This window comes from Neomonachus schauinslandi, chromosome 11 (genome assembly GCF_002201575.2).
Source record: "Neomonachus schauinslandi chromosome 11, ASM220157v2, whole genome shotgun sequence".
In the NCBI taxonomy this organism is placed as follows: Eukaryota; Metazoa; Chordata; class Mammalia; order Carnivora; family Phocidae; genus Neomonachus; species Neomonachus schauinslandi.
The window spans coordinates 7,379,133-7,394,758 of NC_058413.1; the positions used below are offsets into that span (position 1 = coordinate 7,379,133).

The 15,626-nt window shown below is 51.7% G+C and overlaps 2 protein-coding genes across 4 annotated transcripts; both read right to left on the bottom strand.

The window, feature by feature from the left end:
- Window position 1: 1 nt before the first annotated feature.
- On the bottom strand, window positions 2–2,603 carry SAC3D1 (SAC3 domain containing 1). The gene is made up of 2 exons (XM_021685023.1): window positions 1,896–2,603; window positions 2–615 (listed from the first exon to the last, which is right to left on the bottom strand). Exons 1-2 carry the CDS (start codon window positions 2,467–2,469, stop codon window positions 113–115), a joined length of 1,077 nt encoding a protein of 358 aa, XP_021540698.1. The 5' UTR covers window positions 2,470–2,603; the 3' UTR covers window positions 2–112.
- Window positions 2,604–3,459: 856 nt separating this feature from the next.
- SNX15 (sorting nexin 15) lies at window positions 3,460–14,550 on the bottom strand. 3 transcript variants are annotated; one of them, XM_021685019.1, is made up of 8 exons: window positions 14,308–14,550; window positions 9,047–9,082; window positions 8,725–8,845; window positions 7,455–7,570; window positions 7,186–7,333; window positions 6,721–6,864; window positions 4,220–4,477; window positions 3,460–3,924 (listed from the first exon to the last, which is right to left on the bottom strand). In XM_021685019.1, exons 1-8 carry the CDS (start codon window positions 14,404–14,406, stop codon window positions 3,818–3,820), a joined length of 1,029 nt encoding a protein of 342 aa, XP_021540694.1. In that variant the 5' UTR covers window positions 14,407–14,550; the 3' UTR covers window positions 3,460–3,817. The 3 variants fall into 3 exon arrangements, with proteins under 3 accessions (XP_021540694.1, XP_021540695.1, XP_044775307.1); XM_021685020.1 differs by lacking the exon at window positions 9,047–9,082; XM_044919372.1 differs by lacking the exon at window positions 4,220–4,477.
- Window positions 14,551–15,626: the final 1,076 nt, after the last annotated feature.

Below are 15,626 nucleotides of genomic sequence, written 5' to 3' on the forward strand. Positions count from 1 at the left end.
ACCAAGCATAATTATTATCCCTACAAAACTTTTTATTGTGTAGGAATTACGAAAAAAGAAACCTGAGTGCTTAGATCCAGTCCTGGGCTCTGGGAGAGTGCACGCCCTCTCCTCATGCCGGGGACGTGGGTCTGTCCACACCCTCATCTTCCTCCTCAGCCATGACCACCTCCTCCAGGGTGCGCCCTGCAAGTTTGCTCCCCACCAACACTTTGCAGGTCCCAGCAGGTGGCAGCCCTTCCTCAGTGTAGCGACCCCTGAGAAACACAACTCTTTCCTGACCATCCAAGGGCAGTCCATGGGCCTGGCAGAGGTCCCGCGCCTCTTCGGGCCCATCCAGGGCCAGCAGGTGGACCACGAAGCCCAGGGGCAAGGTCTGGCCTTTCGGGGTGCTCAGGGCCCGAGCGAGGCGGGCCAGGGCTCCCCGGCGGGCACGGCCCACGTGGCACCGCACTGCGCAGCTTTGCAGGTAGGGCAGGATCCGGAGCAGGCGGAACAGGCGGGCGGTGTTGCCTTCGCGAAAGGCCGAGTCCACAGCCAGGGCCCTGCGCAGGGCCGGGCAGGAACGCAGGGCATCTGGTAGCTGCAGAACCTCATGAAGGGCCTCCATGGAGCCTGTGAGGGCGGAAGCCAGGGTGAGAACTCTGTCTTTCCCCTACCGGGCCACCTTCCATCCCATCTGGTCAGGCCCCCTCCCATCTCTTCTCCCAAAGGCTGGGGTCCTCAGCCAGGCCCACCTCTGGCCAACGACCAAGCTCATCTCGCACCTTGGCTCGCCTACCTTCCTCTCTGGCCACGCCCCTCCCCTGGGCCAAGCTCACCTTCCCGCCCCCTTTTTTCTATCAGCCCCTTCCAGAGCCTTATCTGAGTGAGTTGCCAGAGCCCCTTCAGTCTGGATCCTCGTAAGAAAGTGAGGCATTGTTTTTGGATGACGGAGACAGGCCCAGATAAGTTCATGACTTGCCTGAGACTGTCTTAAGAGTTCGAATGTAGGGACGCCTGGGCGGCTCAGTTGGTTAAACGACTGCCTTCGGCTCAGGTCATGATCCTGGAGTCCCGGGATCGAGTCCCGCATCAGGCTCCCTGCTCAGCGGGGAGTCTGCTTCTCCCTCTGACCCTCCCCCTTCTCATGTGCTCTCTCTCTCTCTCATTCTCGCTCTCTCAAATAAATAAAATCTTTCAAAATAAATAAATTAATTTAAAAAAAGAGTTCGAATGTAGTACCATTTGACACAACAAAATCCAAGTTTTCTGACTTCAAACCCACAGCCCTTTCTCCACTGCCCTAGCTGCTGCACAGATTAGGAAATGGCTCAGCTGTCCACCCGGTAAAGCCTTTTCTTCGAGGACATTCTGCTTCTGCTTCCCTTCCAGAAGAATCATGGACACTGGAACCTTGGGCCACTTTTGTAAACTGAGGCTTCTGACCCATTAGTGGGTTTTGAAACCAAGAGCATTTTATTACAATTAAATACAACAGAATTTATTAGAATGCACCAGCCATCCATTGGAAGGATCTAATGTCTTGAAACTTCTGTGTCAGATATATTCTTGGCTGTTTTGCAAAACTGAACAGAGAGTTAAAAAAAGTTTGAAAATCACTAGGTCAATTTTTCCGTTCCAACCCCGTCCTCTCCACTTTTATTACAAAAAAAAAACACCCCAAAACAAAACAAAACAAAAACAACCAAACAAAAACCCAAATAGGGGAAGGGACAGGCCAGAAGGCCCACGGGGGGGTTCAGTGGATCTGGCGCATGGACTCGACGCACATTTAGAAGGCAGGGATGGGGACGGAGCTAATGGCGAGATTGCCAAGTTTCTCTTTCCTTCCCCGGCCTCCACTGTCACCACGGAGGCACCACCCCCGCCCCGCCGCCGAGACCCCGACTCACCCAGGTTATAGAGCAGAAAGAGGCCCTGGAAGGCGGCCTGGCGGGGATGCGGCCCGGCGCCCCGCCCGTAGCAGCGCCGCAGAGAACCGAAGCTCTCCTGCACCTGGGCCTGCAGCAGCACCGGGTCCGCGGGCCCGCGCGCCGCGTCCGGCCCCAGCCGCGCCACCACGGCCAGCAGCACCGCCAGCGCCGCCTCCAGCACCGCCGCCGCCTGGGCGTCGCCCGCGCCCTGCAGGGCCAGGTCCAGCCGCACGGCGCGCAACCGGTCCGCCACGAAGCTGGCCACCTCGGCGCAGGAGGCGTCGGCGCGCTCGGCCACCTCGCCGGCCAGGTAGCGCACGGTGGCCAGCAGCACGGACGGCGGACGCAGCTGGCTCGGCGGGGGCCGCGCCTTGCCGGCGGCCGGCCGTTTGTACTCCTTCACGGCGCGCTCTGGGTCCGCGCGGGGCGGGTCGCTGCGGCCCCCCGGCGCCACCTCGAAGCGGTGCAGGCGTCGCTCCTTTTCGCGCTCGGCGCGCTCGGCGGCCGGGCACATGTCTGGGCAAGTGCCCACGGGCAGCTCGCAGCCGGCCATGGGGGCGCTGAGGGGAAAGGAGAAGCCCTCAACATCTCGGAGACGACGGCGGCCACTGGCCCCGTTCTGCGCGAGGGCTGGCGGAGGCCGGCCGGGGCCCCGGCGCGGGGGCGGGCGGATCCCAGCCGGGCCCCGCCCCCTCCCACAAAGCCTGGAGTGGGCCTCCCGAGACACACCGCGCTGTAGTTCAGCGCCGCCACTTCCGACTCAGACGCCGCCAAAGCTTCCAGGATGCCCCGCGCACAGCCCAGCCCACTCCCATGATACACCAGTTTGTAGTCCGTTCCGCAACCAATCACTTCGCCGGAGGGGCGGGGGAGGAATGGAGCCACGCCCTCCCAGGCTTCAGCCCACCGAACCCTGAACCCTCGCTCTTAGCCTTTGGGCACCTTCCAAAATGGGTAACCCCAAATTGGGTTCCTCTTCATCATTCCCTTCACCCAATAACCTGGTTCAATCGGCCTCCTGCCATTCTCTACTCTCGTTTCCCTGGAGACTATTCTCCCCATTTTCTAGATCAGGGGTCAGCAGACTTTTTCTGCAAAGGGCCAGATAGTAAATGCTTTGGGATTTGAAGGTCGCAACTGGGCAACTCAGCAACTATTCAACTCTGCTGGTGTAGTGGGAAAGCAGCCAAAGACAATATTAAGTGAATGAGTCTGATTGTGTTCCAACAGAATTTTATTTTTAATACTTAAATTTCATGTAATTTTCATCTGTCACAGAATACTATTCTTTTGGTTTTTCTTCAACTATTAAAAAATGTAGGGCGCCTGGGTGGCTCAGTTGGTTGAGCGACTGCCTTCGGCTCAGGTCATGATCCTGGAGTCCCGGGATCGAGTCCCACATCGGGCTCCCTGCTCAGCAGGGAGTCTGCTTCTCCCTCTGACCCTCCTCCCTCTCATGCTCTCTGTCTCTCATTCTCTCTCTCGCAAATAAATAAAATCTTAAAAAAAAAAAAATAAAATAAAAAAAAATAAAAAATAAAAAATGTAAAAACCATTCTAGCTCACGGGCCTTACAAAAAAAAGGCCGTGGGCAAGATGTGGCTGCAGGCCATGGTTTGCAGACCCCGGTTCTAGATGGGTGAACAGCCAGTTCAGGACCAGGGATGCTGCCCATGCAAGACAGACAGGCAGGATCAGCTTAAGTGTTTTGTCCTGATTCCAAAGTGGCAGGTGTTGTCAAGGAGCTCTGAATTCATTATTTGTCTCATTCTTGGTCCAGTTACATACAGAAATGACGCCTAGTGTTACAAGACCAGGATATCAGGCAAGGCCCCAGGGAGAGTGAAAGGGGGTAGCTGGCAGTGCTGGGGCTACAGTCCTGGGCAGGGGTTCACTCCCTCTCAGGAGGGGGGCTGGGACAGGTGCAGGTGCAAGATTTCTTCTGCTCTCTTCAGGTACTCGGCTGCCTTCTTCTTCACACCCTCCCGGCGGGCAGGTGATGGGTCACCTGTGAAGAGAGAATGGCTCAGCTGAGATCCCTGGGTTCAAAACCCCTGGTCGGGCCCCTTACAGTTCACAGAGCATCAACATGTGTCTTTCCCTACCTCCCTGGGAATCAGGTCCATTCTCCCCATTTTACAAATAAGAAAACTGAGGCCACAAGAGGTAAAGAAGCTGCCCACGGTAGCACAGCTTGTCAGTGATGACCAATTCTGATCCTTGACTTGTCTTTCACTTTCCCTTCCCTTCCCTCCACCGTCTGAGACTCTAGGCCTAACCTTCCCCCTTCCGGTCGTACTCACCAGGAACGCCCTGTAGCAGGATGTGCACGCCGTCCCGATAGCCCTGCAGAGCTGCAGGGTAGGCACCTGCCTTCTCATCCCGCAGGGCCTGGGTGATGAGCTCTGTGGCTTGGCTCAGGTAGGCAGGGGCTGGCCGGCCTTCCTCGTCCTCTTCCTCCTCCTGCCCTCCAGGCTCCCAGGGTTCCTGGTCCAGCCTTTCAGACTCTGCCTCCATCGCTGCCAGCTCACCCATGTGGGTTGGACTGGGGCCTGCACCTTCTACAATCAGATACGGAGGGCTCAGGCCAGACTGCCCTCCGTTTCCCAGGGCCTGCGGCCCATCCCCAGACCTCCCTTGCCCATCAAGGTACCAGCCTGCCCAGGTGGAGGGAAGCAGTGCCTGAGCAATTCAAAAGCCATTCATATATAACAGACTAGCCACGATTGGTTTAATTGGTGGAGTTCCTGTGCTTTTGTAAAAACAGTATTACCTTCCTAATTCTTTAGGTACATATTAACATTAGTTTGCGAGGTCTGGGTCACTGGGCCTACTTCCTTCCTGACTACAGTTGATCTACAAATCTAAGAATTCCCTCCGTAAAGTTTAACTGAAGGATGCCAGACCAACTAAGTCAGGCCAAGGGTAGAAATGCTCCAAACCTTGGAATGTTGGAATAATAGATGCAGAGAATCTCAGGTCTTACAACCTCAGCTGAGGACCCAAACATGAAGACAGTGGGTGGTGGGTGTCCTCACATTCCAGAGAGAAGGTCCCCTTATATACCCCAGGACTGGCCAAAAGGGGGACCAAACATACCCTCTGCAGCTTATACAAGAGAAGGCTAGAGATTTGGTCCATCATTGGCGTAAAGGCCTTTGGAGGGAAGGTGCCAGAATAGGAAGCACCATGGCGCACCACTCACCGGTCTAACTCCATCCCAGTGACCCTGTGAGGAGACTGGGAGGCCTCCTGCAGGAAGGGAAGATGACCTCTCACTTCCCAGCTGGACATACAGCCAGTGTTGCTCATGGAACAGAAGGCAGAGGAGTTCCTGGGATGCCCTAACATGAGTACGAGAGTTTGATGCATGTGTTGAAGAGAGAGACGAATGCCAGCTCGTTGCCTGGAGGACTCTGATGTTGAGGGACTTGCTAGAGGTGCCCACAACAGTGGGGCAAGGAGATGAGGCAACATCTGAGCAAACTGTACTTCCAGGCTTTGGCGGGGCAAGAGTTTGGGAGTTTTCTTTTCTTTCTTTTTTTTTTTAAGATTTTATTTATTTATTTGTCAGAGAGAGGGAGAGAGAGCGCACAAGCAGGGGGAGCGGCAGGCAGAGGGAGAGAGAGAAGCAGGCTCCCCACTGAGCAAGGAGCCTGATGTGGGGCTCGATCCCAGGACCCTGACGCTTAACCAACTGAGCCACCCAGGCGTCCCAGAGTTCGGGAGTTTTCTTATGGGCCAAGGGAATGTCTGATGGGAGCTACGTCCTAGGAATCTTGACAGGCTCCTGTCGGAGCATCTGGCCACTGGACACCCCTGGGGGCTCAGCTGGGGCAAGGCAGGCAGGCCCCGGTGGCACCACCCTCACCTTTCCCCCTAATTCCTTCTCCCCATCCCAGCTGTGGAGGGGCTGAAGGAGCAGGGACGGGAGGAAGCAGAACAAGAAGAGTAAAAGGATACTCCTCTCAGGCGAGCAGGGCGGTGGTTTGGAGCTGAGTAACTGGGTGGAAGACTGAGGTCCCGATTTGGATCGGACCCGGGGTGAGCGAACCCAGATGCCTGAAACCTGATCACAAAGCTGAGGGTGTGCCCGGGAGGTCACCAAAGGGCAAAGAAGAAAAGCCAACAAAATGGGCTTAAAAAGATGGGAGGATTCCAAACTGAAACGCTTTCATGATGATCCTGAAGCAGATCAGCCGCTTCAACGCCCCAGCTGCAGCAACAGCACCGGGTCGGAGACTTTGAGAAGGAAAAGGTGCAGTGTCTCAGAGCCTGGGACTCTCAGCTCCAGGACCCAGGCCTCCACGGGAAGAGGGGAGGGGGCCTCCCCCGCTATGGCGGGTCTGTGGTGCCCCCACATGCCTGGGCCTCCTGTGGGAGGGCCTCCTCCTCTGAGCCCAAGTCTCACTCCCCTGACCAACAGGCCTCTCCTGCCTTCAGGATCTGCAGCGCGACCCTAAGCCGGCCAGGAAACCCCCACCTTGGGCTTCCAACGGAAAGAACTCAAATCCTCCCAAGACCATGTGATGCCTGCCTGTTCCAGAGCTTTCTTGGGGAGAAAATCCACCTGTCCCTGAGAAGATCTCCCTTTTCTTTCTCCCTGGTTGCTCACTGTCCAGGGACATCCAGCTCATGAGCCCTGGCACCGGGGTGCCGGCCTCCAATGCTCACTAAGGCTGCCAACTGCCCGGAGTGGGGCGTCTTTCTAGCATTTACACAGGTACTACACACGCTCGTCGGTGGCTCTGCCCGCCCTCCTTGCCCCCACCTCAGCCCCCCTCTGCTTGTCCCAGCTTGTTACCTTCCCTGGAGAAGGGGTCGAAGAGGGCAAGCTCAGCCTCTGTGAGGGGGCCTCGGGCAGGGGAACCGGACGCCTCCTCGGTGCTCCCACAGTTAAAGAGGAGATCCAGGGCCTCCTGGGCAGGGCTGGATGGTGGGGGATCCGCTGTGGAACCAATCAATGGGGACATTCATGCCTGTCCTTATCATTTCCCAGCTTCCAAAACACAATTACCCTCTCACTAACTCCTCGTGGCACCCACGGGCATAGACAAGCCCACTCCTCGTCAGGGTGGTACCCCTTTTACAGACTAAGAAGCTGTAGCCTAGAGAAGGAAAATGGCCTGGCCAGAGCTCCTCAGCACGTTAGTGGTAGAGGAACTGGGACATACTGCAGAGTTTTTACTAAGCTCACCGAGAAGGAAGTGTGTGCTCTCCACCACCCCCAGGCCCTCCATCCCTGGCTCCCTTCCCAACCCTGATGTACCTGGCACGTCCAGTTCCTCGAGGCCTCTCCTCTCTGTGGGGAGCGGCTGGGGCAACCAGGTATCCTCAGGGGGCGGTGTGGGGATCAGAGGGGGTGGCAGGATGTGCAGGTCTCTGCACATGTCGGAGGGCCGGGTCACCTCCCCACCCTGCAGGAGAGAAAGACAGGCACAGGGCGGGGGAGGGGGCGGGTGGGAGTCTCAGGGTGCAGCCCAGGGGGCAGGTGGGCTTCCCAGGTGCCGGGGAGGAGGGACAAGCAGGGACACATACCCGGAAGAACTCCTTGAGCTGGGGGCTGTTGTTGAGCGCGGGGATGTGCACAGTGAAGCGAAGCAAGTCCTCAGCCCCCTTCCGCCGCTCTTCAATCACTGAGGCCTCGAACCGGCCTGCAGCGCCCCCCAGGACGAGGGGTGGGGAGAGAAACAGCGAGCCACAGGGGTCACTTTCCTGCTTCTGCCGGAGAGGATCCCGGCAGCCGGCCATCCCCCCAGCAATCTTCCCTGGTTCCTCCTGGGGGGCGGGCGTGGGCTGCTTGCAAACAGGGACCAAGCCCCCTAGGCCTCCATGTACCAGATGTTTACGGAGCACCTACTAATGTGCTAGGTTCAGAAGGTGAATGGAAGGAAAGCAAGGTCTCTGCTCTCATGGATTCACATCCTAGACACGGGAGGTGGGTGGGCAACCAACAAGAAACAAAATAATTTCAGATGGTTTTGATGTAACGGAGAGGAAAGGAAGTCTCGGAGAGGAGAAGTGACTTGCCCAAGGTCACACAGCAAGTACCTCCTTTTTCACAGTCTCCCTGCTCTGTTCTAGGCTTGCAGCGGAATGAACTACCTCTGACCTAGCAGCTGGCCGCACCGCCCACAGCCTGCATCCCCTGCGGGCAGCAACCCTTCGCCTCACTGTGAAAGAGTATCTCACGGGAGTCTAGAGACCCAGCTAACAGATGGGTCCTGTCCACCAGAAATACATCACGAGTGGCATGTGCAATTATTCATCTTCTTGTAGCCACGTTAAAAAGAAACAGGTTAACTCAACTTGAATAATTTATTCCACTGAACCCGGTATATCCAAAATAGTCTCATTTGTACCTGTGATCAATATATAAATTATCGCCATAGTTTACAGTCTATTTCAGTGTGCATTCAACCCACACGGCACACCTCGGCTCAGACTCACCACCTCTGGCTCACAGCTGCTGTTTTTGGACAGCGCAGACCCCCGCTCCGGGGGAGGAATTCTGGTTCTGCCACTTACAGGCCAAGCCCCTCTGTGACCCTGAGCCTCAGCTGCCTTGTCTTGAAAATGGGGCTAAAGAAGAAGGAATGCTGAAGGGCTCCACACACACTGAGGGTTAGGCTGCTCTGAGCCTCAGTTTCCCCATGTGTGAAATGAGGCTGTCTCTAAGGGCCCTCCCCCAAAGTGGCTTCTGCTGGGGGTTTTGGCCCCCCAGCCAGCTCCCCGCCCTGCCCAGCAGGGGTCCCCTCTGCCCACCTCTCCCTCCATCTCTGGCCTGAATGCCTAGATCAACACTCACCAAACACCTGGGCGCGGGGGAAGGCCGGGAACTCCTCCAGGCGGCGGAAGAGGTTGCGGTGGGTGTAGGCCAGGTCCCCATGCAGCTTGCGGAAGTCGCTGTACCGCTTCCAAACCACCACCTGCCAGGGACCCGAGACTTGGCCCAGGCCGGCCGTGGTGCCGGTGGAAAGAGGCTTTCCCCACCCCCAGCCTGGGCCAGCGCGTGCGTGCGTCGGGGCCCCGCGCCTGCTCCTCCCAGCGCCGCCGAGTTCCCACGTGTTCCTCTGCTGCGCCTGCATCTGGAACTAGGGAATGGTCCCCCTTCCTCCCAGGAGCCTCACCTCTTTGACATCCTCTGGGTCCCTCTTTGAGATGAACTGAGGAAGAAAGGCAAGAACCAGGTGAGACCAGAGACTGACATCTGACACCCCATCGCGCAGTAAAATGCAGCGATGCCCCAGGTACCTCCCAGCCCTCGTTGTGGCCTTTGGCTCTTGGCCACTGGTATCAAGGTGTCCTGGCTTCAAGGCTTTGTGTCACCTGAAGCAGTTTTTCTATCACGTGCTAGTTTCTTCATGTGCCAGATGGGAGGATCCCATCCAGACCCTGTGGTCCTCAGCCCAACTTTTATCTCAGTCCCTTCATGAATTTGCGGGCATCCTAGGGCGGGGTCATGCTAATCTCTGTGCCATCCCGACTTCAGACTTCACACGTGTGCTAACAAAGCCAGGACTACCTCACTTCCTTCGAGGGGCCACGTCCCTGCATCTCCTTCTGAAACGAAAGAACCTCCAGTTCTCTAAAGAACGAGGTTCTGTCCCAGGAGCCACTCCCTTTTGTAAGTGAGGAAGCCTCTGTGGGCAAAACACTCCTTTAGGCGGAAGAAAACATCACTGGGGTTGCAACCTCCAGAAGAGAAGAATGGGGTCTGAGCTGGGAAGAAGACTCTGTACTCACTATGGTATAATCATAATAATTAGAAAATAACACTCTACAACGTGGACTACTTGATAGGTTTCCAAACATCTCCTTTTAATTATCCTAGAACCCAAGGTGGCAGATAGGATTAACAGACCTATTTACCAGATAAGGAAGTGGAGGGGCAGAGAGGGGACGTGACCTGTGGCAAGATCACATGGCACGTTTTGCAAATGATCTATCTGATAATGAGGTGATATCCAAAATATATAAAGAACTCCTACTCAACACCAAAAACCCAAAACAATCCAATTTAAAAAACCAGGGGGTGCCTGGGTGGCTCAGTTGGTTGAGTGTGGGTCTCTTGATTTTGGCTCAGGTCATGATCTCAGAGTTGTAAGACCGAGCCCCATGTAGGGCTCCAAGCTGGGTGTGGAGCCTACTTAAAATTCTGTCTCTCTCCCACACTCTCTGCATCCCCCACTGGCTCGAGGAAGGGAGGGAGGAAGGGAGGGAGGACACTAGTAAAGGTAGCTCAATAAATATAAAAAAAAAAGGGGGGGGGGCAGAGGACCTGAATAGACGTTTCTCCAAAAGAAGATATACAGATAAGCAACAAACACATGAAAAGATGCTCCACATCACTAACCACCAGGGAAATGCAAATCAAAGCCACAATGAGATATCACCTCACACCAGTCAGAACAAAAAGGTAAGAAATAACAAGTGTTGGTGAAAATGTAGAGAAAAGAGAACCCTCATGCAGTGTTGGAGGGAATGTAAATCAGTGCACCAATATGGAAAACAGTATGGAGTTTCCTAAAAAATTAAAAATAGAAATACCATTGGATACGGTAATTTCACTTCTGGGTATTTACCCAAAGAAAACAAAAACAATAATTCAAAAAGATATATATCCCCCTATGTTTATTGCAGCATTATTTACAACAGCCAAGATATGGAAGCAATCTAAGTGTCCATCAATAGATCAATAGGTGAATGGATACAGAAAATGTCGTAGATATATACAATGGAATATTACTCAGCCATAAAAAAGAATGAAATCTTGTCATTTGGATAACATGGATGGACTGAGAAGGTATTATGTATGCTACATGAAATAAGTCAGACAGAGAAAGACAAATACTACATGATTTCATTTATACGTGGAATCTAAAAACAAAACAAAATAAACAAAACCAGAAACAGACTCATAAATAGAACAAACTGGTGGTTGCCAGAGGGGAGGTGGATGGAGGGGATAAGTGAAATAGATGAAGCAGATTAAGAGGTACAAACTTCCAGTTGTACAATAAATAAGTCATAGGGATGAAAAGTACAACATAGGGAATATAGTCTATAATATTGCAATAACTTTGTATGGCGACTGATGGTCAACTACACTTACCATGGTGAGCATTTCATAATGAATATAAATGTCGAATCACTATGTTGTGCACCTGAAACTAACATAATATTGTATGTCAACTATACCTCAGTTAAAAGTAAAAATTAAAAAAAAAAAAAGGGTGGGGTGGGAAGGATGGGGTGACTGGGTGATAGACACTGGGGAGGGTATGTGCTCTGGTAAGCGCTGTGAATTGTGCAAGACTGTTGAATCTCAGATCTGTACCTCTGAAACAAATAATGCAATATATGTTAAGAAAAAAAAAAAAAAAAGAAGAAGAAGAAGGTAGCGGGAGGGGAAGAATGAAGCGGGGGAAATCGGAGGGGTAGACGAACCATGAGAGACGATGGACTCTGAAAAACAAACAGGGTTCTAGAGGGGAGGGGGGTGGGAGGATGGGTTAGCCTGGTGGTGGGTACTGAGGAGGGCACGTTCTGCATGGAGCACTGGGTGTTATGCACAAACAATGAATCATGGAACACTTCATCTAAAACTAATGATGTAATGTATGGGGATTAACATAAGAATAAAAAAAAATTAAAATAAAAAAAAAAAATCACATACCAAGTAAGAGGGACCGGTAGGACCCAAACCCTGGCCTTTGCTTTTCACAATAGACTTGGCCTGAAATATCTTGGGTAAAAGAAACTAGATTTAAAAACTGTTGAGGAATACATATACCTGACAAAGGAGTCATATCCAGAATATATAAAGAACTACAGATCAATACTAAAAAGACAACTCAACTTTTGAAATTGGGCAAAATATTTGAGCAGGCACCTCCCACAAAAGAAGGTGTTTGAATGGCCAATAAGACAATGAGAATATGTTCAACATCATTAGTCATCAGAGAAATGCAAATTATACTCCAGGGAGATATCACACACCCACCCACTTAAAATGCCGAATTTTTTCAAAAAAGATTTTATTTATTTGAGAGAGAGAGAGACAGAGAGTGTGAGCACAAGAGGTTGGGAAGGGCAGAGGGAGAAGCAGGCTCCCTGCTGAGCAGGGAGCCCAATGTGGGGCTTGATATTAGGACCCTGAGATCATGACCTTAGCCGAAGGCAGACGCTTAACCAACTGAGCCACCCAGGCACACCTACAATGCTGAAAATTGAAGATGCTGATGATACCAAGTGCTGGTGAGAATGGGATTATAAAAGTACTTTGAAGTACCTTACCACTTTGGAAAACTGGTAATTTCTTTCTTTCTTTCTTTTTTTTTTTTTAACGATTTTAAAGTTATCTCTAAGCCCAACATGGGGCTTGAACTCACGACCCTGAGATCAAGAGTTGCATGCTCCAGGGCGCCCGGGTGGCTCAGCTGGTTACACATCTGCCTTCAGCTTGGGTCATGATCCCAGGGTCCTGCAATCAAGTCCTGCATCAGGCTCCTTGCTCAGCGGGGAGCCTGCTTCTTCCTCTGCCTGCTGTTCCCCCTGCTTGTGCACTCCCTCTCTCTCTGACAAATAAATAAATCTTTTTAAAAAATTAAATAAGGGCGCCTGGGTGGCTCAGTTGGTTAAGCAAACTGCCTTCGGCTCAGGTCATGATCCTGGAGTCCCGGGATCGAGTCCCGCATCGGGCTCCCTGCTCAGCGAGGAGCCTGCTTCTCCCTCTGACCCTCCCCCCTCTCATGCACTCTCTCTCATTCTCACTCTCTCAAATGAATAAATAAATCTTTAAAAAAAATTAAATTAAATCTTTTTAAAAAAAGACTCAGGTGTAAAACAAGGACAGCTGTTTTTAATTCCTCAGGGAATTGGATTGCCACCTAAAAGATATCAAAAGACTGACACATCCATCTATGTTGAAAGGTTTTTCTGTCCCTTTGGGTACATTTAGCATAGGGATAAAGGTCAAAACAAACAAACAAAAAAACCCCACAAGTTCTTATCAGGCTCTGAATATCAGCCACCAACCTGGCCAACTTCCAACCACAGAGCTACTTAAACATTCTTTTAAATATTTTGTCAGTTTCAGTTAGGACCAACAGCAAACAGCGCCCTGGAAACTGGTAATTTCTAGGACAACTACACATGTAGCTATCAAATGATCCAGCAATTCCACTCTTAGGTACATACCAAGAAAAAATGGGTGCACATGTCCATAAAAAGACTTGTACATGAATGTTCATACAACTCTACTCGTAACAACTAAAAATTTTTTTAGACACAACCCAAATGTCCAACAACAAGAGAATGAATAAAGAAATGGTGGTATATTTCTACAAGGGACTCCTATCACATGGCAATAAAAAGGAACAAACAACTTATACATGCAACAACATGAATTCCAAAAACATCACATAGAGAGTGAAAAGGCCACACACAGGTGAGTACTTGCTGTGTAATGATTTCATTCGGATGAGGTTCAAGAACAGACAAAACTAATCTACAGTGACAGAAGTCAGGACCGTGGTTACCTCTGTGGGAGGAGAACTATAGATTGGAAAGATACAAAGAAAGTCTCTGGGGTGAAGGAAATGTCTATATCCTGATCTGAGCACTGCCTGCTCAGAGGTATACACTTTGGAAGTGTCTGTGTTTTTGCTTCCCTTTAATAGTTACGAATGCACCAGTTTAATAGTTGCCTAGTTTAAAATGCTAAAAGTACAAAACAATTTACGGTGAAAAGTCTTCCCCCAACCAGTTCTCGGATATCATTCTATTTTTAAATTCCTCTCATGATTTCCCCCATGTATCTATAAAATTTGCTTACAAAGTTGTTACTGCTTCGTAGTCAACTTTAGTCTTTCCCTATTGACTTCCTGCTGGGACGGTGAAGATAGAGACTTACTCTTGAAAATTCTCGAGCTGTATGAATTTTTAAAGTCACAGGTATTTTTTTGAAAAAATTAAAAATTAAACTCTTAAAAAGGGCTTTTATGTAAATATCAAACAAACCAGTTAACACGACTTACTCCAAGAGATTGGAGAACTAACTAATATTTGGACTGAGCCACAGTTTTCGTGTTAATTTAAAGAAATTCCCAGCCTGATGTGCAGACACCACACGTTGGGCGTGGGAACCCACCCCTCCCACTCCGAGAACTGCCGTCCACGCCCTTTTAAAAGGACAGCGCCCTCCCAGGGCCACACCCCCGATGGCTAAAGATGTAAACGAAGTCTATACCGCAGCCTCCCCTTAAAGGGGAAATGCATTTCTGTCGTCTAAAAAGGGAGCGTCCAGCAGTGCTTTGCCTTAAAGTAAAACACTGCCACCCCCCCCCCTTGTTAAAAGGGTAAAGGTCCCCGCCGGGCCCCACCTCACCTGCGCGGTCACTTTATACTCGGTGTAGCCCTTGGGGTGGGTCCGGGGGTCGGAGACTGTGTAGTGCCGCAGGAAGTCGTCCTTCGCCTGGCGGGACATGGTAGCCGAGCCGGAGTGGAGCTGGCAGCCGGCCTCCGCCTCCTCCACGCCGCCCCCGCCCCTCCGGGTCAGTCTCCGCCAGCCACCGCCTGTCCGGGGCCTGCGTCCTCCTTCCCCGGGTCCAGGGAGCCGGTCGCAAGTGACGGCGCAGTTCTCGGCCTTGGCTTGCGGCCAGGGAGCGTCTAAAAAGTTCTCAGTGGCTGGTAAAGCGTGAACTAGGTGATTTAAAGAGTTAAGGACTGGGGAGGTTGGATCACTCAGCTCTGACCAGTGTTCAAGCCCGCCCCATCCAACGTGTCCAAACGACTTCTCCTCTGCTTCCCAGTTCCCTTCTTTTATCTACCTACCCAATTTTATTGTGTCCAATGCGTGCCAGTTGTAGCCAAATCATTTCCCTGTCTCCCTCCATAGGATTCGCTAATTCATATTTTCTGCAAGGGTAGGGGAGGCAAAAAAGAACTTCAGAAAAGCAGGATGGCTTCACAGGTTCTGAAGTCACACTTCTTACCAGCTGTATGAGTTTCCCTTAACTACTGGAGCCTAAGTTTCTCATCTCTAGAATGTTTATAGTGTTTATAATAAGGGATGTTTATAATAGAATCTACTGCAGAGCAGGATTCTTTTTTTCCCTGCTTGGTCTGTCCAGCATTCAGCCCCACCTATCCGTTAGCACAATATCTTTGTTTGGAGGTAGTTCTCCCTAGGTGTAGCCCTTCAGCCTCCTACCCAGAATCCAAAGGTGCCAGCTCCTTTCCGTGCCCCGTCCTGGGTGGGGGTGGGGGAGTCTCTCCTGAAGCTTGAATCTTGAGTTTCTTGAGTGAGGGACAGAGGGCACAGTGCCTGGCAAGGGCAATAGTTTGTTCCTGATGTGCAGTGTTGGCTGCGGATTGAGCTGCCCAGCCTCTGGGCACTCTTTTTTCCAAACCTGATGTCCAGCATCCTGAGACCTCCATCGGGATGCTATGAGTTCTTAGTATCCTTCCAAGAACCATCCTTTCTGCTGAAGACAGTTGTGGTCCCTGTCTGGGACAGGCCGCCAAGGACCCTGACCAATACCACAACAACCAGGTTGTGAAGCTTCAAAGTGGTAGTGTGGGTGAAGCGGCCGCTCTTATAGTGGACACTGTATGGCCAGTTTCCAGAAAGAGACAAAGCCAACTCCCAAATGAGACTCATGGAAGCTCAGACACAGGGTAGATTATCCAGGAGGTGTTTGAGAG